Source organism: Rhopilema esculentum, chromosome 4, assembly GCF_057945365.1.
Source record: "Rhopilema esculentum isolate cy_ngs chromosome 4, ASM5794536v1, whole genome shotgun sequence".
NCBI classification, from domain to species: Eukaryota; Metazoa; Cnidaria; class Scyphozoa; order Rhizostomeae; family Rhizostomatidae; genus Rhopilema; species Rhopilema esculentum.
The window spans coordinates 4,325,364-4,348,636 of NC_142818.1; the positions used below are offsets into that span (position 1 = coordinate 4,325,364).

At 35.6% G+C, this 23,273-nt stretch overlaps 2 protein-coding genes across 3 annotated transcripts in view; both read right to left on the reverse strand.

The window, feature by feature from the left end:
• The window catches only part of LOC135691228 (uncharacterized), a 60,685-nt gene extending 41,700 nt beyond the window's left edge, over nt 1-18,985 (reverse strand). The window contains exons 1-14 of one of the 2 annotated variants that reach the window (XM_065209034.2): nt 16,300-18,985; nt 14,360-14,480; nt 12,763-12,853; nt 11,686-11,838; nt 10,335-10,597; nt 9,614-9,779; nt 7,996-8,250; nt 7,121-7,489; nt 6,895-7,011; nt 6,013-6,552; nt 5,279-5,544; nt 4,173-4,296; nt 3,425-3,803; nt 544-679 (exon numbers count right to left, since the gene is read on the reverse strand). In XM_065209034.2, coding sequence (XP_065065106.2) covers nt 544-679; nt 3,425-3,803; nt 4,173-4,296; nt 5,279-5,544; nt 6,013-6,552; nt 6,895-7,011; nt 7,121-7,489; nt 7,996-8,250; nt 9,614-9,779; nt 10,335-10,597; nt 11,686-11,838; nt 12,763-12,838 — 2,844 coding nt within the window. In that variant the 5' untranslated portion in view covers nt 12,839-12,853; nt 14,360-14,480; nt 16,300-18,985. Of the gene's footprint in view, nt 1-543; nt 680-3,424; nt 3,804-4,172; nt 4,297-5,278; nt 5,545-6,012; nt 6,553-6,894; nt 7,012-7,120; nt 7,490-7,995; nt 8,251-9,613; nt 9,780-10,334; nt 10,598-11,685; nt 11,839-12,762; nt 12,854-14,359 lie in introns of both variants that reach the window. The other variant, XM_089116079.1, reaches the window with a different exon arrangement.
• A 149-nt stretch (nt 18,986-19,134) lies between these two features.
• Nucleotides 19,135-21,956, reverse strand: LOC135691063 (solute carrier family 52, riboflavin transporter, member 3-B). The gene is made up of 2 exons (XM_065208810.2): nt 20,563-21,956; nt 19,135-19,828 (listed from the first exon to the last, which is right to left on the reverse strand). Exons 1-2 carry the CDS (start codon nt 21,850-21,852, stop codon nt 19,637-19,639), a joined length of 1,482 nt encoding a protein of 493 aa, XP_065064882.2. The 5' UTR covers nt 21,853-21,956; the 3' UTR covers nt 19,135-19,636.
• Between the last annotated feature and the right edge of the window lie 1,317 nt (nt 21,957-23,273).

Genomic DNA, 23,273 nt, shown 5'->3' on the forward strand with positions numbered 1-23,273 from the left:
CTTTAAGTATGTCGTAAAATGTTTGCTTTTTTCGAAGCCATTTTCAAATACGGTATAAAGAATTCAAAACGACTGGAGTGTCAGTGTGTAGCAAATCTTTACTTCATGTAAGCAATCGTCCCTGAGTGCTTCAACAATTCAGCTATTATTAAACGATTTTGCTCGGTATCCGCCGTGCGTCTTTGAGAAAAATACTTCATTGAACGCTTTTTTAGGGAACAAATTTTATAACAAAATTTCGACATTTGACTCTTATTTATTTGTGTTTTAGACAAAGACGACAAGTCCATCTTTAATTCAAAAAGTTTTTGTGCTGGTTTGTTTCAATTCCTGCGATGTTTTAGTGACGGAGTAAATGATTTAAGAGTAATTCATGCATCAGGATTTTTAAGAATATTAAGGCCCAGCAAAAATTTGAAGTATTTTTATATAAAAATATGTACTTATAAACTAAAGATAGTGCTGGTTAATCAAATTCAAGTATTTGTTACTTACTTCACAGATAGAAGAAAACTAAGAAAACAGATAAGAGAATGAACAAACCGTCGCATTTGCAAAAACTGTCAATCTGCTAGCTGCTTTTGAATAAGTTATTGCAAGATAAATCCATGAGTTCTTGTGGAAAACACTGCTCGTAGTTGCTGTTTCAATACCTTCTGGGGTTTCATTTTTGATAAAACTAAGAAAATAAGGGTCATAATCAACTGAAATGTCAAATTGAAAAATATTACTTGAATATCATTACTTGAATCTTAATATTTGAATATCACTTGAAATGAAAGGATATCAAAACAGCTCATTATATGTAGTAAAGCATATAAAACTGAAAGGCAACTTTGTTTGTTCATTTGTTTGTGATCTCATTTGAAATAGAACAAATTTTAAGCTACAACATAGTAACTTGTCTAATTCGATTAATTTATTAAATATAAGAATTAAATTTATAATGTTTAATAACTATTAGTTACAAGTTTACAAAAAATCATTTAGTTTTGCATACATTGCATGTAATGTTGGCACCATCCCAGTTTTTAATTTATCTTTTGAACTGGATTAGATTTTATTTCCTGTGGTAATCCATTCCAAATTTGTGGTTCGAGGGATCTGAGGCTGTTTGAACCGAAAGCTGTTTAGTTGGGCCTGTACTGCTGCAAGCCTTGTGGACGACGTGAGGACCGATCGGAGGTTCATAATTCGAAAATTGTTTGCATGAATTCAAGATTTAACCAGTTTTGAAAATTTCAACACAGAGGTAACATAGCCGACTTACATGCATTGTGCATTTTTTTGATTTGCAAAGCAAACTGCATATATCATGGTCATTGTAAATAAAAATAGAGCTCGTTCCTATATTATTTCGATCTTCTCCTTAGATCTAGCTGAAGAGAAAACCACACTAAAGGGCAGTAGCTAAAGTTAGAGAAGACAAAGCTTTGGACCAATACCTTTTCCTCCTCGAACCAATGAAAGAATTTTAAGTCTTTTAAGCACATTAAGCTGGGTTACTGCCTTTTTACAAAGTTTGGATATGTGAATGACAAAATTCAGTTTGTAATCTATAGTAACCCCCAAACAACTTTACTAAGGCTTCACAATTTGTAGTTTTCCCTTGAATAGAAGTGCTGTATCCTATGGTATTTGTTTGATTCTTTCTGACGAGAAGAGTATGAGATTTTTCTGGGTTAGCAATTATTCTGATCAAGCAAGACAAGGGCGATGCTTGCTCTTTTTCCAAGACATTAATTAATTGGGACAGATTTTTTGAAAAATGTTTTAAAGTGTTGTCATCTGTGTAATTTACCAGAGAAGCCTTTTTAATGAAATAAAACATGTCATTGATGTAGAAGCTGAGAAGAATAGGACCAGGGACTGATCCTTGCAGTACCCCTGATAAAACTAATTGAAAATCGCTGTAAATATCTCTTATTCGAAATGCTTGTTAGGGCCTTTTTAAAATGAAGTAAATAAGGATCATAGAATATTCAACAAAGCCACATGAATAAAGTTCTGTAACAAGAAAGTCGTGCAAGATACAGTCCAAGGCTTTCGATAAATCCATCAGTATTGCTCCGACAATATAATAATTGTCCAATTTGACTTTCTAGTTTCAAGCATTTTAATTAAGACATGCTGTGTACTGTGAGCCTTCCTGTAGGCAGCAACGAAAGCAGACATGGTCTTATTGAGATGAGGACTAATTTGATTTTTTATTATCTTCTCGTATCTCTTTGAGAAAGTGTTAAGCATCCTTACTCGATGGTATTTTTTTTACTGTTGAAATAGATTCGCCTTTGCAAGAGGCGTGACTGCAGCCCGTTTTCCGCGTTCTGGAAATCTGCAATTTTTAATAATGGTATTTATAGCTTTTTGTAAGGGAAATGGATAGCTACTTCGCAGCTAGACGGACAAGTTTAGGGGGCATTTTGTCTTCACCGGTCGATTTCTTATCATTTGTTGAAAACAAGAGTTCAACTTCATACCAACGGAAGGCATAATAAGTTTTTCTTTGAAAAAGTTGTCCACGACGAGCTGAAAGGTAGGGAATTTCTAATAATAACAAAGTATACATAATGTTCAATTGGCAAGAAAATCGTTTTTAGAAGTTGGCGAGGATATCTTTGATATCTAAGGTGCGAGGATGGCTCAGTTGTGAGAGGCGCTGACTACAGACCCAAAGGTCCGTGGTCCGAGTCCCTGGCATGACCAAACTTTCACCCAGAGTGAGGAGAGTTGCCAGCTCTCTGTAATTCTAGGCATAGGAATCACGAGGTGTGGTCACATCGAGAGGAATGACCAGGACACTGCTCGATTAGCTTCTCAGTGTCCTAAAAACAACCTTCGGATGCTAGGTAGCAACAAATACAAATATCTTCTTTCACGTACTGATTGCTTCTCCTACATACTGGTAGGTCGCATGATTCACGATCCCTATTGTTTGATCCTTTCCTACTTATAGTTACTGTGCCTTTTACTATATTATATTAAAGATGAATCTAACTAGAGGCCAAACGTTTATAACCTACTGATTTTGTCGTTCTTTGCTTACCCGGAAATACTGAATTACATTGATTTCAGTCAGATGGATTTTCTTACCTGGAATATCTATAACGTGATTTGCCGCCAATTAAGTTGAAGTTGAACTAATATCTACTAGCAAGATGTCTCTTTTTGTCCCCGTACTGTTTATTATTAAGCTGCGCTTTCCAAAATAAGAATCTATTGCAACACAAATAATTTTAAACTGACTTTGCTTAGACATGACATAACCATAAACATAGCCTGCAAGCAGAAAACCGCCATGGAAGTGAGTTTCAGCAAACTCAATCTCACAATAAAAGATAAACGTTTGGCAGTTTTTATTACAGATAAAACAATTTCGAGTCGCTCTTAAGATCAACATATTAAAAGGCTGATTACCACTCACCTAATAGAAAAGTTTCCAGCACGGTCCATTGAGAAAAGAGTATTTAAAACACCATCATTATTTCCGAACTGGGCAAAAACTGTTGAGAGAACATCATCGGGTTTGACATGAAATGTTATTGTAAAATCTCTTAGCTCGTGAGAAAGTGCAGGCTGAACTTTCACAACGCCAGGTGTTGGTTCAGAGCTTGCACCCTTGAAATGGGTGAATGTGACTGGGTATCCAAACATATCTGTGGTAGGTTTGTCTTCAAGATTTTGAGAGCTTTTCGTTAACACCGTTGTTGTGCTCATTAGATCAGTATCAGATTTGGTTGTAAGTGGTGCGAGAATCAGTGGAGGATCCATTCTTAGAGAGTCAAAAGCTTTTGATATGGTATCTGCAAACGATAGAACATTAACATGTTGAATCATTACAAATGTGAAATGCCATGGATTCTGAAAAGCGGAAACGATAGCAAAGATTCAAAACATGCATTAAAGGGGCAAGAGTAACATAGGGTCCTTGGCGCCTGTTGTAGATCTTTAATTCTTTAAAATCAAAATCTTTAATTCAATTCCTTATTTAATTTTATAATGAATCTTTCCAGCTTTGCTAGGCACAACCTTGGCAACCCTGCTTTTTATCTGGTTAGAGCAATATTCTCACTATTGATGGACTCATGCACTTTAAAAAAATTTTATGAACAATTGAACATTTCTACGCTAAAAGCACGAAAGGAAACAACAAAAATTTTCTGCGCACTTACCATGATTTAGGCGTGTGGGAATTCCGTTGCTTGGTGTGAACGAACAAATTGGAAAGGTTAATTTGATATTGTCAATTGAAATGCTTCCTTGAGTACTTTCGCTTCCTAGTGCAATGAAGGTTATCTAAAAAGGATCCAGTTAATGTATTAGATCTAAATAAAATCATTAGTTGTCACTTAGTACGTCACAGGGACAGATCCAGAGCAAATTTGAAGGAAGGGCAGTTTGTAGTGAGGGTGCTGAAAGATTTTCAGAAATTGGCGACTAGTGTCCGCTGTATACAACAATTCCAGACCCTTACTACTGATAGAAGGCCATCTATTCACTTTGTAAGAAAATTTTCACAGTAATTGTTGTATACTTTAAGGTAATCCTTGAAGTAAATTGACGTATAACTCTCAAAAACTTTTTTACCTGATTCTCATTCTTCAAAAGGGAAGCACAATTTCTAAAAGGGGCGCCAGACTTGCTTCAACTCGATTGCTTCAATTCAACACTTCAAAGCAATTAAAACCCCGATACCACGGACATAAAACTGAATAGCTTTACACCCGCAGATACAGTAGTGTAACAGTTGCCTGGTGATCGCTTAAATTGTGTAATCATTCATTTCTTTACACCAAAGAATTTACAGCTCTGCCTATCGAGCACGATGTGACAGTCCGGTAAACAGTTATTCTCGCGAGTAAAAGCTAAGGAATAAAGAACTCAATAATAAGGATTTTTAAGACCTTACAAGCTTACTCTTTTCCTGGTTGTTAAGAGTTTTCACTACAAACTACAAATAGACTACTAGAACTACAAATTAGAAAAGAGTCTCTTTTCAAGGTCTAGCTCAACCAACCCTCTTGAAACAACCTTCATATTTCCTTAGTTAGGAAGTTAGAGTTTAGGAGTTACCTATTTTCATGTTATAAAATAGTTCTGGAGGTAAGGGAAATAAAATTGTGAAGAAAACAAATGGAACAGTATAGTAACAAAACCTAGGAGGCTCAGTGTTCCAAGAACTTTGTTTGGCATTGTAGGACCAGATTTGATACCATAGGATACTTTTTCACCATTTCTAATTTTGTGTGACATCATAGAATCTGAAAAAATGACTTACTCGAAACGGAGTTATTGCATCAAGGCCAAGTGTGTTCAGCGAAACATTAGCTTCTTTCCAACCATCTCCCTGGCTTCCAACAAGCTTGAATATTTCCACAAACAAAGAATCTCCTTGTCTCAGATTCACAGCTAGCGAGCCAGCCCCTTCACCATTCATAAAATAGGCAAATTTAAGGCATTTTCTTGTTGGTAAGTAAAACCGAGTAGTGTACATCAATGGCTGACCAACAGCAGCGTGATTCAAGTCGGCAAACAGAAATTTCTCTGCAGACGTTAAAATGCAATGTCAATAAATCATAAAATAGCCCATAACAAAAATACTAGAAGTTCAGAAATTCCAAATTCGTCATTGCTTCAAACAAGTTTGATGATCTTTTTATTATCTATGAAACATGCTACAATGTTTAAAACATTGCAAATTAACCAGTAGTTACAGCCCTTATGCAAGCAAAATTTCCAATAGTTTTAGACATTAAAATAATTGGGGTTAAATATCGTTTCAAGCTACCTTTCGAATTATAGTTTGCACTGCCTTATACACAGTTTCGGCATTAGTCTAAACTAAACTGGCTTAAATAGAATAAGAATGTAGAATTATGTAGAAAACTATCACGTGCACATCCAAATTGGACAAAAAGGATTTATCTTTTGCAGGTTTTTTGCAAACTTAAAAGGATTGAAAAATCATTAAAAGTCATCCAAATACAGCCAAAGTAATGATACATTCCTTACCTGGCGTGCCATCAATATATTCCAATCTGAAGGTAGCATCTCTGAAGTTAAATGTTTTGGTTTCATCTTTCGTCAAGATGAATTTCATTACAAAAACAATGTTTTTCCTCCAAGCTACTGAGCCACGATCTAAAAATGGCACTATCAATTCATGTAAATCTGGAGTTTCCTTCGACGAAAAGTTGTCCCAATACACAGGCCCTGTCTTGACGTCATCATCCAGGTGTATGAATCGGCACTGGTCGATATACTTTTTATTATAATCATAGGAATTAACAGCGTATATTTCAATTACTAAGTTGTAAGGCAATGATTGATCAAGATCCCAATCCAATGTCAGCTTGGCGGAAGTCAGTCTTTGTATCTCAACACCAACACCTTCGAGGTCGATGTTAAATGCCATCATCAACAACCGATTATATGAAATTGTAATTGGAATGGGACTGTTGCCGTTTGCTTTGGTACACGTGTTAGAAGCTTCGCTGTAAAAGGCAGAATTGTCCACATGCCCACGATATTCAAGCTTGGCTGTTGCAGCACCTATGGCAACAGAATAAACATGCATATGTTTGCCTTTGCATGGTGGTACCATCCTATACGATACTTTCTCGTTTCAATGAACCCAAATTAAATACAAATGTATTTGTTAGCAAGTAGTTATAAAGGTTTTAGAAAACACATTCCAGCATTTCAACATTCCAGCATTCCAAAATTCCAGCATTTCAACATTCCATCATTCCAACATCCCACATGTTTTCAAGATAGCCATAAAAAATCAGTTTTTCAAACAACAAAAAGGTAAAGTACGATAAAGTACGATAAGAATGAAGAGTTTTACTAACTCCATCAGGTCATTAATGTTATTCTTTCAACTAGAGTTACCTGCTGCTGGAGAAAGGGTGGCGTCCTGGCATGGTCCTTGAGAACACAATGACGTTGCAAGTTTCCAGTCTCCAAAATCTTCAAATGCTGTGAATTTGAAGTCCATTGCAGCAACACCTGAAAAGGGTTAGTTCTTTCAGCTTTCTATTTCTGATTGACTGTTTCTCTAACAATGAAATTTGAAAATTAAAAGATTTTTCCAAGGCTTATAAACGTTAAAACTAACCTTCAGTATAAACTTTTGAAGCCTCTGCTGCATTTAGTGCAAAGTACCATATTTGAAAATTTCTAAAATTTGATGCGGGCTTCATCTCCAGTTCAGTTGGAAGGCCAGACAAAATTCGTCCACCTTCACTAGTCAACTCTTTACTTACACTGTCAACATAAAGAAAGGAGTATTTGCGCTTCCATACTAATATGAAATGATTCCAGGTACTACTTGCTGGTGTTGAAAGTGAAGTCTTGAATTGGATTGATGAAGATGTATCATAGTAGGCCTCAAGCTTAAATTCGTCATTTTTTACTTGGATTCTCATCGCAATGTGATTTAAACCCGTATCCTTTATTTCAATCAATGCATCATCATCGATCGGTCCTAAAAAAATCATATTAACAATAATTTACTACGAATCAAGTTAGAGCTGTTCACCCGATTAACTTGAAATTCTCAAAAAAGGTTTATATTGGCACGCTGCATGAAAAAACTTCACAAGTGATTGATTTGTCTGTCTGTAAATTGTATCTTAAACTGTATCGTCGGGTAATGTTTTTAAAAAAACTTTAGAATGACTGGTTCGGCTGCAAACTACCAATACTGGTATTTTTTCTTTAGGAGGAAAAAGAAATTACCACCTGCTATTTATCTACGTGCATGGTAACCCCCTGTGCAGTAAGTCGCAAGAACTTTCTCTACTCAAGGTAACGATGAAAAATACGCAAAATATGAAAATGCCACGTTAGCAAAACTGCCCTCAGAAGAATACTAGAAGCACAGACGTAGGAACCGGGGGGAGGGCAGAGAAGGCACGTGCCCCCCCCCCTCAATTTTTAGAAACATAGCTACAGTACCTAAGCCTATGACTAGCAGCGAATTATACTTACGTTTCAACCAAAATGCAAAGGTGATCGAGTCCTGGCAATTTGCTAAATTTCTGAAACATGAATCAGCTGGAAATGTGAACTTTGCAGTGTTAAAACTGCTGTCTGAGGAGAGATCTTTGTGTCGGACTTCGGTACTTTGAGCTGAAAAAGGACCTATATTTAAAGACAAAAAGAAATTTCCTCTCTCATCTGGAAAAATCTCCAGATCATTGCCAGGGCGGATAATGAATGTGTCCAATCGCCAAAAATGATCACCTGAAAGGATGAAAATAAATAGATATTACTCATAGAAATATAACCTTAACATTTTTATCTGGATTTGTTCAATTTGTAGAATTGGCTTTATTTGTGATTTTAAATAAAAGGAGATATGTATTTGGAAAACAACTTAAGACAAAAATGTCAAGAGCTATTTAAATTCGATACGAAAATAGTCCTATTTCTCCTTAATATAAGGTTCCGAAAGAACAAGATACTACTGATTGGGTAACTTTACCGTTCATGTGTTCGCATTTCTCTGATTGGCATATTTTGATCCATAATTGGGTATATATTTTCCATCTTGTTCTTTCGGAAACTTATTCTGACGTTTTATACTCTTAGCAGTGTCAGACGAAAATGCTTCTAATTTATTATAAACGACGAAAGAGCGAAATGGAAATTGTTGAAGATAGAATTACAATCCTGGGCACCTGGAACCCATTTGAATAGATTCGATAGAAGTTTACGTGGTAAAGACTAACTGTCGTCTCGAAATCAAAATAAGTGTTTCTTTAATTTGCAAGTCAGTTGCATTTGCTTTATGTGCAAGAGAAACTGCTCAATTATAGAAGATTACCCTGAAAAACAAGATAAATTCGAAGCCCTTGTTTTTTGACAAAGATGAAGAGAATAAAGGGACTCGCAGTAAAAAAACTTATGACCCACGGTGCCATATGAAGACATGCAGCTCTTCATTACTGAGACTGAGCAAGAATGCATATTTGAAGATGGTACGAAATAGAGAAAATAAAGCGTACTTAAGCACTTTTTCGTCCGACACTCTTCAGAGTATAAACGTCGGATAGTCATCGAAGGTAAACAAGAAATTTATAGAAAGATAATCAATCGTCGTCGTCATCGATGATAAACAAGAAAAGGTAATTATAATCTTAATACTGTCGTAACTAAGGCCAGTGTAGAAAGGGATGCAAAGAGGACACCTTTAAAGTCGGACTCAAAGAAAGGATAATAAGAATTCTAAATCATTATGTTCAGGTCAGTGCTGAAATAGCAAAAAAGGTCTCAATTTACTTGTCATCAAGTGGTACGTTATTGTGCGTGGTAGAATTGTTAGACTGGCTTCAGCCAGCCCCCCTCCATCCCCCCTCCACCCCCCTCCATCCCCCCTCATAATTAACAGACGTCCACTTAACCATTAGCAAATCATTTTTAATCTAAGCCTTGTAAAAATTGAACAATTTTAAGCCACCACCTCCCAAACAATAAACTGGGCTATTGTCCTTGGATAATGATTACCGTATTGAAGGTACAATTTGCCCTGGTAAATGTACAATTACTGAAAAAAGCCGTGAAAAAGAAAAAAACTGTTCCATGGAAATCGGTAGAAACATCTTACTCTCCAAGTAATCCATTCCTCCGACTTCAATCTTTGGGTTGAGGGTTGTTGATGCTAAAGTAATTTCCACAAGGACTTGTAACTTTTGGCAGCGGAATGGATTTTTAATTGCAAAACGACAGCTGTACGGTTCCAGTTTTCCGAATGTTTCCTTACAGTTGATCACCTGAAAGTGTTGTTAATATTTCTTAACTTTTTATTCACAATACCTTCACACTTAGCACTCATGATACAGAAAATTAAATAGCGAGAGAAGCAAAAACTTTAGACATATAATTTCAGGCTTTAGGCTATTAGGTCTTCTGTCATTTTGAATGTCTAATGTTTAACATTTTGAATTTTGAGCAGATCAAATACTAAAAATTCATAGAAAACTACGAAAATTGTTTCACAAACCTGAAAAATCATAGTCAATGCTTTATTCATTATCCATTATACCAATAAAATTTAGAAAAAGGAAAAAAGTTTAAAAGGAAAAGGAGAAAAAAGGGAGAAAAAAGAAAAATGAAGAAAAAGGAAAAATAGGAAAAAAGAAAATGCATATGAGCCGGACTTATAGCCAGGATACGAAATCTAATAGTTAACTCGATGGAAGCTAAATACCCAGTCAAATTATTAATATAATGTTGCCCGATCAATTATTATTATACTTACTTTTCGCATGTTAAACATTTTGGTATCAAAAAAAAAGACAAAATTCAGCGAAAATTTAAAAACATACCCTACTGATAGCAACGTTGTTTGCATCGAAAATTGTAATTTTCGGTGTCAATGGAACAGCAGTCGTACGAGTTTGGCCTTCTTGAAATATAACATACATGATTTTCCTTTTTCTTTGGAAGTCAATTACAAATGTGGACGCCGAACTAACTGCTGGAAAACCTGCGTTTGCTCCAAAAGCACGCGGAACAAACGACAAGGTGGTAAGCTGGGACGCAGAGATCATACCATTGAGAAAACCAAGTGGATAAGCAAATCCGAAATCTAAAAAAAAATTAAAGACCATTTGACTCTATGCAAAGATATTGATGAGCATGGATATTGGCGTGAGGTATAGAGCCTGCTCCGTTGTTGAATAAATTTGCACAAAACACAAGTTATGGGTGGGAGGGATTTATATGACACACATGTAGCTATGAATTCAAGAAAAAATAATGGCGACATACATCTTTTTTACAAGAAGCCAAGAGACAACCAGCAAGAATTTTGAAAAACCTTTATTGCTAACGCCTATAAATATACATTTTATACCATTTTATACAGCAATCACATTGATCGAAAATCACGATATTTTCGATTTAGCAAAGCACGAGTCCTGCATTCTTAAAAAAATCAGTTAGTTCTCGCTTCTTTTCAATGACCTGTACTCGTCTCATATTGTAACCTTCTTGGGTTGACATACTAAAAAGCATATTCAATTAAGTCTTGCAAACAATACACAAGAAGGATTGCCCGAGCTGCAGACCACGCCTACCATGTTCCTGAAAGATTCAAATTCTTCTTTGAAACTTTACAGGTACTCCTGGGTCAGTTGATTTGTACTATATCAGAGTTGAGTTAGCGATTGGGGGTAATTACTTTTATTATGCTGTTCTTGATACTAGTGCAGGGAGCAATTTTACTTATTCCAAGGGGAGGCAAGATGGCATGTGCCAGCTACATACTATAAAAGCTACCACAATATCTTGCAAATTTTGTTATATCATGAAAGGCAATTTTTCAAAAGATCTTCTTCCTTTTTCCTATGTGGCTTATTTAGATTGCTCTGTGAAACTTTTTAGAAATACTTAGATTTTGACCCGAAATCAAACCCAATACTATGTAAAAAACGCCAGCAAAATAGCACCTGTTCTTGTTTAGGCAACGTTTTGGTACATTGCCCGCTCAACTCAAGGTCAAAGAAATGAACTAACAGGTTCACTGCCACTGGCCTAGAAGAATAGGTTAAACAAACAGGTCGAATCAAATCAAACCATCTATGATTATATCTGATAACCCTACCAAATACAATTACATTTACATAGATTTACAAAACATACAGCTACAAAGAGATAAAAAGAACAACAACTCACTTGGCAGACCGTTAAGTAGGCATTTGGCATTGCTGACACCATTTGCAGTACACTCGTGATGCTTGCTTGTGGCATTGAAACTGCAGGGATTATGGCAATCTTCAGAGCTGGGTTGACAACACGAGCCGCTTGCCGTCAGCATAGGACATTTGCCTGAAATAATACGATTCTCCGTGAAAATCAACCAACTACTGTTCTTTGTTAAACTAAAAACAGCCAGGTTGTATTTTCGGGTGAAATCGATACGCAAGTATTTACAAAGGTGAATAATTGTCTTAAAATTTTGAAACAGCTCTTATCCAACAATTAAGATTTATACTTTCAGCAAATGTGTCTTTACAGTGCCGTCAAAGGATATTTGTAGCTGCAAACTTCTCGTATGACAGCGTTCTACTGTTTCTACCGAGATTTCTATCTCATTAAAAATATTCATTTTTAAAATGACAAATGTTGCATTTGTACGCAGTAATTTAGCATCTTGTGTGTCTTTTGTAAACAAAGAAATCATCAGTGTTTCTATTTTAGAATCTGTCTCGTAGTATAACAAGCTGACAGAGTTCCAATTTTCTACAAGTTCTATTTCTCATTTTTCTCTCTACACTTTCTTATCAACGGAACATTTTCCGAGTTTCCTCGCCAATTAGTACTGTTTACCAACAATTTCAATTTTTGGCTCTTTTTTAACTGCATCACGGTAGAAAATCTTAAGATCGTATGCTAGATTTGATACATAAGAGTATCTTGTGTTTCAATAAAGAATCTAGCCTATGTAAATAGATTATGCTGATACCATTTCAAATAGGCAGTGTAAGTGATCAACTGCGACATACACATAACCTTCAACTAATATCAAATATAAAATGTTTCAGGGTTTATTCCAAGTAAATGTTTCATCGTATATGCAGGCTCGAATATTGTTATACATAAATGAAGATGATTGAGAACAAAGATAAATGTGTTGAGAGTTGTGTCGTGTCTACAAGGGAAGTTTCGTATCTACAAGATAAGAGTTACTTTCTGATCAGTGTGAATGAATAACACAAATTTTCTTGAATAAGTAACAGCAAAATCACTTACTGTAATATTTATCGTAGACATCAAGGCTGTTTACTCGCGCCAAAGCAAGGAAAATGAACCAAATACGAAGCATCATTTTTTGGCTTTTCAGCTAAAAGAAAATAAATAAGAAGGAAATTTGAAGAAGAGAATCAAGAGCCTAGATATTGAAAAATTAACCTTCTTCCTTGGATATCACCTTATGCTGTTTACACTTTTGTTCTTTTAAATAACAAGAAATAAGTTGGAAGTTTAACAAGAGGCCATGGTTTCTTTTTTGAGTGTATATGAGTCTTTTTTGAGAAAATCTAGCAATGTTTGTTTATCTGACTAAGTATTGTATGACATAAAAAACAGGACTGAAACTCATCGAAGTTAATAGCATTACCCTCGTAAAAATTAAATCTAAATATTACATCTAAATCTAAATTAAATCTAAATATTATAAAACTAAAATTACTCGTAAAAAGCAACAAGTTTGCTTTTCAGTTCAGAACAACGAAAAAAACAACACATGTTGATTCCGAAAGTGAACACGGTTTATCCAAAACTGATACAGAAATAGTGCTAATCGTTTCTGTGCTAATCGCGAAATCATTTCAAGACTGAAGGACAGATATTTGTTAAAGGCACTATGTCCAGCTGAATTTAGGTGGTCACATGAAATTCTATTGGCTGCATTATACAATGGGCTATTGTTTCAACAGGCCTTTAAAGAATAACCCTGATATTTCTGCTCTCCGCAGGACTTTCGCTTGCATGCCGAGCAAAAAAATGCTCCAATCAGGAGCGTAGATCTAGCAGGCTCAATAACCATAAGCCAATGCAGTTTGAAGACAATATAGAAGCAATTGAAAACAATCTACTCGTCCTCTAAACTTTTTCAATACTTGAAAGCAGTAGTTAATCACTAAAAAGTCTATGAATGAAAGATTTAAACTTAGAAATCAATATAAGTTTTAGTAACAAGTTAGAACACGGATTTGAAGGCACTTTGGCAACATGCCTTCTTAAATTCAATACCCTTATATTTGGCATAACAAACCGCTAAAAGATTGCGTTTAAGTTTGAAATTAAGATGATAAAACGAAATGAGAAACGTCAAAGTTAAATATCGTTGAGCAATATTCAGAGAGTACAAAATGAGTTGTACTCCACCTAAGTGTAAGCACAAAGTGTTTCTCTCTGTATCTGTGTCTGAATCTAAATGGTATTGACATGACATTAACAGATGAGTTCTTTTTCATTTATTGAATATGCCTTTTAAAATTAAATTTGGCAAAAAAACTGCGCTAATTTGCAAAGTTTCTACGGCGAGGAAAACATGCCGTGTTTACAAACAAATTCAGACCGAATTACTAAACAAATAAAAATTTTTAAGAGTCAGTTGTAGAGAATGAAAACCAACTGAAGATAACTAAAGATATCTTACGAATAATGTCGCGATATTTCAAATCAGCTTATATCAACACTGAATCTGCATTTTTTGAAAAAAGTATGGCGCTGCTGTTAATTAAGAAACAGTCAGTAGTCAGTCTCACCCACTGATGACAGGGACAAACAAAAACATTCAATATCATGGCCTAAGTTAGTGAAGTAGAGACATAAAGACACTTACAAGATTTCCACCATGCGAACATCCATCGCGAGAAACAAACAAATTCAAAAGTCGGCAAAATTTTCCACAGTCTGTTCACGATTGGCACAAAATTATGACGTTCACGCAATTTGTTTGCCTTCTGTAAGATAATGGTAAATAAGACAGGTATATTTGATTATATTCCTGGCGCAAGCGGCTAAACACAATAGAACGGTGTATTATGGAATTAGGGGATCTATGGTACACGTAAATAAATTGGTTGCAAGAAGCAGGGTTATTCAAGAAAAGGAACAGGTCGCTAATAAAATGTATTCGTAACTTGTATAAGGATTCAAATCCAACCTATAAAAGATGCATTTGTGTTTCGTGTGGTGTGATTCTGCTTTCAACCAACAATTGTAGTAATTACTTTCTAGTGTCATCTCAAATGGTTTCTTAGTAACCTGATAAATAGCTTCACCTGGCAATTCATCCCGTCATGCCATTCGTCCCGTTGTGCAATTCGCGGCATACCCTAAATGCGTACACATGCCGTTCACACAGCTTCAACACTTCGGGCACAAGTCGGAGGGCCACAGTAGCTTACCATCGCATCGATTAAAGGCATTTCACACAGATAAGAATGGCTTACAGCCAATCGATCATCAACGGTTGACCAATCTAATTGCGCAGGGAGAGTATCATGTGAACAGTTTCCGCCTTTCGGTAAATCGGCGAAATCCTAGCGCAGCGCACAGTGGCTCAAAATGGAGAATAAAGTTATGGCTTCGTCTCCGCCATAAACTATAATTGATCTATCATTTCAAAATTATCGATATCGGTAGTCTGGAATCTTCGAGCATCCATTTTCTCACTTTAAGTGTCTTCACCCTAATAGTGGCTTCGGCAATGGTCCGAATTTTTCCTGTACACAGATTCACGTGAGCGTGCTCTGATTAATTTGGTCCAAGTTAATTTTAGATTTGCTGTATTTATTAGCATTAAGCCTTATGGGTAGACCAGAGTCTTTAAGGCAAACTGTGGATTGTGCTATCCTAAAACCCTTATTGTATAGTAAGAGCCAAGTGTTACTGTCTTAAACTAGCAAAATTCGGGGCATGCGCAAGGTATGATAACTCTTCCGTTGCGAATCAGCAACGATTCACCGAATAGTTCAAATCAGTTCGATTACAAGTGATTAATAAAGTTCCCATCGTAATAAAGTTCAATTTTACTATTCATTCAAATTACCATTAATTGCTCGTTAGGGGTAGCAACATAGTAAAATCCTATTGAAGCTAAAGATTTTTTACGATTACTTATAAGAAGAAAGCGAACATGTGTTTCTTTGAATACATCCTTGTTAAAAAGATATCCTCCTGTCAATATTGGCCTAATTAAAAAATCTTCAACATATAGTAAGTAATAATTTTGATGGGCCTAACAGTATGATAATAGTATATAGTCTAATCAATCATATAGCTAAAAGGTGACTAAATATTTCATGTTTCGTTTGAAAATATCAAGGTATTGGTACTCATTACAATAGGCAACCATTAGCATAATTTTTAGCCTGTAAATCTGAAAGTGTCATATATTATTGTTCTTGCACTAGGTAAAGCAACGTTGTTTTTTGCTCAAAGTTAATATTGTAGGTTACTGGTAACAAATAGCTAAAACTTCAATAAATGTTGGATTTAAGCAATTAGCAGTTATTTTGATCATGAGCAGCTGTAAATTTATCTAGTGAACAGACACTGAAATACTGAAGTGCCATTCTTTCATATGATTCGTATGGCTCGTTCGTGAATTCCTGTCATAGAACAACCAGAATCTTGTATTTAAAATATTTACAGGAAGATATTACAAATGTAGGCATTATTAAAGCTACCTTAGATGCATCCATATGTGTCGCATATAAAAAATCATGTATAAAAAGCATAAGATGCATAGACGATCAAATAAATCAATTCACGTACCTTGTAGGGGAGATAAATATGAGCCATCTCCTGCCAAGTCGACATGCTATACCCCGTCTTGTTGCCAAGCCATCTCCGTCCTTGCAGTCAATCAACAAGCGGATAAAATCGATAACTTCTGGCTGATCCAAGTCAGAAACCTGTAAGACACTCTCCTTCTCTCAAAAGACTTTGGTACTACCTTGGATCAAATCTCTTCAATTGGAAAAATATTGAACATAACTAACAAAGACAAAATAAACATTTAAACAAACTCAGTACTAGCTCCATAACAGTTTCGGGCAGAAAAGTTTGAATCATGAAGGAAAAGTTCGAATCAAGACACAATAGTTTTCAATTAGGACAGAAAACTTTGAATTAGGACAGGACAATTTTGAGTTAGGACAGAACAAATTCAATAAAGACAAAACAATTTGAATTGGCCAGAACAGTTCGAATAAGGACAAAACAGTTTTAATAAGGACAGAACAGTTTGAATTTTGATATGATATTTTGCATTAGCACAAACAATTTCGGTTAAGACAAAACAATTTGAATTAAAGTAATAGAAGAGTTTCAACTAGGTTAGAATAGTTTAAATTAGGAAACAACATTCTGAATTAGGAAAGTTTAAATACTGACAGTACAATTTTGATTAGGACAAAACAGTTTCCGTCCGGACAAAACAGTTTGAGTTAGGACAGAACAGTTTTAATCAAGACAGACAAGTTCGATTTAGAACACAAATGTTTGAACAAGGACAGAACAGTCTGAATTATGATAGAGCATTTTGCAAAAGCACAGTTTGTTTTAGGACAGAACAATGTGAATCAGGAGGGAAGAGGTTCAATCGTGACAGAAAATTTTTCAAAATTACAGAACAGTTAGAATAAGGACAGCACAGTAAGAATAAAGACAAACAAGTTCAAAATAGTATCAAAATTTTGAGTTAGAATAGAGCAGTTTGAATAGGAAAAAACATTTTGAATTAGTACAAAACAAATGAACGGTTTATGACCGTACAGAACGAACGGTTTATGACCGTACAGAACGAACGGTTTATGACCGTACAGAACGAACGGTTTATGACCGTACAGAACGAACGGTTTATGACCGTACAGAACGAACGGTTTATGACCGTACAGAACGAACGGTTTATGACCGTACAGTTGGAGGTAGAACAATACAACTTGGAAAAGCTTTTGAAAACAATAAGCAAGAAAGAAGGGCCATGCTAATAATCGATTTAAGATATAAAATCACAACACAGGTACAAACAAAGTTGTTCAAATACCCGCCATCAAGCAAAGGTAAATAGGGGAAAAAATTATGTATAGATAGGCACTTTTAGAAGAAAGTAACTTGCGCGGCGATGAGTAAAAATGCTGAATATCGGAAAAAGAAGCACCCGAACAATACGAATGTTTAAAATCAAGTTTTTAGTTAAAGGAAGAATATAGAATTAAGCAACACAGTGTTTCCAAATTGTTTTATTTTTAATGATCGCCTTTTACTGAAAACCTTTTGAAGCATTTTACTGAAAACAGAAACATAAAATGGAGAAAACATTCATGCTCTCCAATTTATGCAAATTGACTTGATAACAGGCTATGCACAATTTACTTAAATTCATAGTTGTTCTTGTTATGATCTCAAAATGTTTGCATACCTCTGAATGGAGACCTGGAAATTCGTAGAAAAGCAATACATATCAAGGATTTATTTGTTTTTAATAAAACTTAGCTTCTGAAGGACCAATCAACCTTCCTATCCCCCCATTGACAACCAATCTAGTCTCTAGCGCCAAACTGTGCTTTTGTTATAGTCAATGGAGGCAACATTGGTTATGCTTCATTGAAGAGGGGAAATGTAGGGAAATGTGAAGAGGGGAAATGTGGGCTCAAAAAGCACAAAATTATATGACATAGGAAGTCTTTTGCAGTCCTTCCAGCTCACAAGGAAACAAGTTGGCAGTATAGAAGGTTTTTGAAAAGGAACAAAATGGGAATGATTGAGCATCAATATTTAATCAAAAGCAAATACTTTGCACAAGCTTATTTAAATTGAAGTCCTTTAACCACATTGTATACTCATATTAGCAAATAATCAGCATAGATCCATCTTAAATTGTATTATTGTGTAACGCTCTGCTGTCAATTTCTATCTTATAAACTAACAGGTGTTCGTTATATGATTGTCTCTAGTGTAAATTATAGAACTTGTGGCAAAAAATTATCTTCATGTCAAATATTTAAAATGTGTTGAAAGTAAAACATCCAACAACGAACATCTCCCAATGACAGACATCATCAAGCAACAGTCAAAATAATTTTTCCACAAATTTCCTATCTGCAGCCAAAGCACCCTACAATTAACCTCCAATAATGACAGTTACACATCATACATGTGTCCGCTTTAAGCAGGCTTACTGTGGCAAACTTACTAGCTAGAAAACAACTTAATATCCTAAATAAGTCCATTTCTTTTCAGATAGGGAGCATTCCCTACTTGATTGGCTTGCCCACTGAGGTAGCCCTCCTTTAAGAAATTGGTCTCAATAAAAGCCCTTTATGTTTGCCCATTTAGCATGCCTACATATATTTATCAGTTTGAATTTGTGAAAAGTAATATGTTGTAATTGATCATTTTTAGTTTGGTAGGTGGGCAGGTACAGTAAGTGCTGTATTAGAGAGAATATTAAAAACTATATGCCAGTTTAAGATATCATCTAAAACTAACCATTTCATTTATGTACTAAAAGTGATGGTACATCTTTTGGCTACTAATAATCTATGGGCAGCATACAAACATTGCAGAAGGGGATAAAGAAAAGAAAAAGAAATAAACCATGACAGGTCTGTCAATGATTCAACATATTGTATAATTGCTTGATATAATTATATGTTGGTAAAATTCAGATGAGCAAGAGTTAATAGCAAAGGTTTTATGAATAAAAAAGGTATTTAAATAATTTGTCCATTTTCAGCATACTTTCTGCTAGAGCACTCAGACCAGATATAAAACAATGGCAAATAACATAGCTAAAGCTCTAAAAGCCAAAACGAAGTACAGTGTATAAATGGTTTGACATTATTTTCTTTGCACCAAGTGATAAACAGCTGATCAAACGGATGCTTACAATGAATAAAAATATAATTAATGATTTTAGATACCAGAAGCAGTGATACTTTACAAATCCTACGGTAATTAAGGAACAGTTTACAACAATGAAATTTGATATGATATATAATTGACTTCGAAAACCTACGGTTACAAAAACATAATGTGATTTGCTTTAAGTCACAGGTATATCACATAAATATAAACACTACCTAATAGGATACCAAAGTTTGCTATCTTACCAGCTACTGGCTTTGAAAACTTTAGAAATGTTGACAAGTGGAAACATGACTAAAGCACCAATGAAAGAACCAATCTGGATTGTTATACCACACCAAAAGAGAGCTTTTTCCCCTTGATTTCTAAGAATAGTGCTCACAGCTGTCCTCAAGTAACCACCCAAAGCTGTCCCTGCAACTGTCATAAACACCTGAAAAGAATGGTATTTTCATGGTCATGTAATGATTATTCTAAAATCGCTTTGAATGTTTGTCTCTAGTTCCATCCCTGTGCATTTGTTATAGTCAATAGAGACAAGATTGGTTATGCTTCATTGAAAATCATAGTTAACTGCATTAAGAGGGAAAATGTAGGCTCAAAAAGCACAAGATTATATGACATAGGAAGTCTTTTGCAGCCCTTTTAGCTCACAAGGAAACAAATTAGCAGTTTACAAGGTTTTTAAAGAGGAGCAAAATAGGAATGATTTGGTGTAAATATTTAATCAAAGCAGATACAAAGAGTATTTGAATTTAAGTTCCTTGATATACTCAACTAACTTGTAAGCAGTTATTTGTAAATAAGGCTGCAAAATTAGTCAAAAGCTGTGAATGTGGCAGCTGATGGTTCTTAAGTATATATTTAATTTGCAATAAAGCTTTTAGAACTTTTGTCTTATGCATCAGTTTGAAAAATATTTTTATTTGGTCCAAAATGTAAATATATTTTGCTTAAGGGTTCTATACAAGCTCTGGTACATCCTAACTTTCTATATGAAGAATTTTCTCATTCACCCATTTAATATGGCATATCTTGATTTTCTGTAATAAGAAGTTTAATGTTTTGAACATTACATAAATGCAGAAAAGTTACTGATTATCACATTTAGTTTAATAACAGCATAATATGTTTTTAAATTTATAATGTATGTAAAGTTGTACTTACAATAAGGAATGAGCCACCAACATTATCATGGAGAATAGGGCAAGGGCTTTCTGCAGCAATAGCAACAACATAGACACAAAAGCAAGAATAAAGGCCAGTCCAGATTGCCATGAACTTTACAGAGTTAAGAACAACCACATAGTAGAGAAGAGATGAAATTGGATTTGCTATTGCAGCTAAAGTCACTGCCAGATGGTATGTCTTCTCTCCATAAGGGAGGCAGGCATAGGACAAAACAGAAGGAATCACTCCATTGAAAACTGCATTGAGGTAAGCCTGTATTGCCAGAACAAGTAACATCATTCTCATAGACAATGTTGGTGAGTCATTTGTATCTTCTACAGTATCTGTGTAAACAGAATCAGAAACCAGAGAGCTTTGGGAATCTTTGTCTACTCCAGCAAGTTCCAACTCAAGCAGCTCAGAAGGGTCGTTTTGGGTCTCTGAATTGGCCCGTCTATGATGGAACTCCAGTGGTTTTTGCTCATCTGCTGTTGTCCTGTTTGCCCTCTTCTTAGATCCTGAACTTACTTGCTCCCTTTTTGCTTTCGGTAGATAGTTGAGAAGTATGAAGCAGATTTCACAAAACAACATTACAATAAAAATGAAGACAAAAAATGCATTAGCTGAAAAAAGTGGTTCACTTTCTATTTTAGTCAAGGGCTGACTTTTATTGCTACTCTTTGAAGAAGTTAAATTCTGCAAAGGATCGTTTAGTCCAATTTTTGGTCTTGCTGAAGGACATTTGATTGAACTAGCCCCGACACCTTGAATCAAAGCAACTACACTAGGCAAAAGTCCACTAACACCTTGACCAACAAAAAACGCGACAATGTAACCAGACTTGAATTTTCCCATGAAAGGAATAAAGGTTACAGATGAAGTGCATGCCATGAGTGCAAGAAAGAATACTAGAACAAGAAGTGCTGTGCTGTGCTCTTTTCCTGCAATGGCTGAGGTGTCCCTCCACAAAATGGACATCAAAAGACAGGATACAGCAGCCATCAAAACGATAACGTGTGTTACCACTGTCTCTTTGACTACGCGAGGTGCAAACTTTCTTCCAAGGGTATAAAGAATGGGTCCAATGTTTCCAAGCTGAATGATAACGATAAGATACGATGGCAGATTCCAACCTTCAGGAGCATGTTTCACAAGAATTGGAAGCTGTACGAAGAGTCCATTTATGGCCACCCAAGATCCAGTTCCAAAAAAGCAAACAATCAGCCCTACCAGTGGCGATGTACTGCTCTTGGAGATTTTATTGCGTATATAAGTTACAGCTTTCATGGCTTATCAGAGATAAATATACAACGACTCTATGCATCAGGGTCAGATTACAGACAACATCTGCTCAAAGTTTTGAAGCCATGCTGACAGTGAGTGGGGTCTGGAACAGAGTGTGATTTCAAGCCTCCATTCTGTGTTTATTTCGGGCAGTCAGGGGCGCAGTGGCTCTGGGTTGAGGAGGTGGGCTGGAGCGTGGACATGCAATAATTTTAAACCCCGACTTTGCTTAAAAAAGTTTCCAAGTAACAAAATTTAAAAGCATAGTAATGAAAAACCCTGCAAGAATGAATGAATAAATAAATAAATGAATATTATTTATACACGACAATAAACAAAAATGAAATCAAAAGCATGATAGTAAGTAAATTGTTAATATTGCTGTTCTTTGAGGGGATCTTGTTTTGAAGTTAGCATTTTTGATCGAGTTGAGGCCTGTCGTATATCAACAGACGTTTTGTCAGTGACGCTTCTATGGGGAAGCCAGGAGGCCATGCCCCTCACCCGAAATTTTATTTGCCCATTTTTTGCCCCCCCCCCAGTTTTTCAAAAGTTTTAACTAAAAATTCAGTGATTCCTTTGAAAGCTGTTCAATCGTTTTATGGCTTTGTTAGGGCTGCTCTCTTTATTTTGCTAAATTCGATTCTTATTGCATTGATTTACAAATCAAAGGCCCTGATAAGCGTCTTGGTTTGTAACCGAGGTGAACATTGATGAAATTTTGGCTCCTTTCTGTAGTTACCAAGAAAAATTCTTTCTTGACAATCATTTAAATTCTATATTTGTTATATATTATCACGAAGATACACCTTCTTGGGGTGGGGTGCACAGGGTAAGCCCAAACCAAGATTCTCTGCATCCCATTGAAAACTCTTTTCGCTCTGTAACCCAGCGCAGGGAAATACCAATGCCATCCCAGTATACCTTGGCAATCTACTATTGCTTTTCGAAACTCTATGATTTGAAATTCTGTGTAAGAGAATGGTTTGCTTGATCTCATGGAGGTTGGATAGAAGGCATACAAACTGCTATGGATAAATTTTACCAATCAACTTTACAAAGCTATTAGCCTTTTTTTTAGAAGTATAGTTTTTCTGTTGAAATTCTAATGTTCATGGTGCATTATTGTTAAACAGATAAAACTCAGTGGAGTAACTGAACAAAGTTACCTTTAGTTAAGTAACAAAGGGTCCCGGTCCCGGAATTTTCCTAGGGGGCGCAGATGCTCGTTATGCCACTAATAAAACTATGGCATAATGATAACAGCCTTGATAGAGCTGTACCAAGGACATACTTGTCTAGGGGGCGCAAAAAATCTGTGCCTTGTAGCTAATTTGAGTCACCACGTCACTGTTTACATTCTACACGCGTTGACCCCTATAACTGAAAGTTTGGCCCCCGGCTAGCCCCCCAAGATTTTTAAG

Coding starts and splice junctions, on each gene's coding strand:
- LOC135691063 (XM_065208810.2), bottom strand. CDS start 21,852: ATGAAAGCTGTAACTTATATACGCAATAAAATCTCCAAGAGCAGTACA. Junction 19,829..20,562: donor TTGGTGGCTCATTCCTTATT/GTAAGTACAACT, acceptor CATTCTTTTCAG/GTGTTTATGACAGTTGCAGG.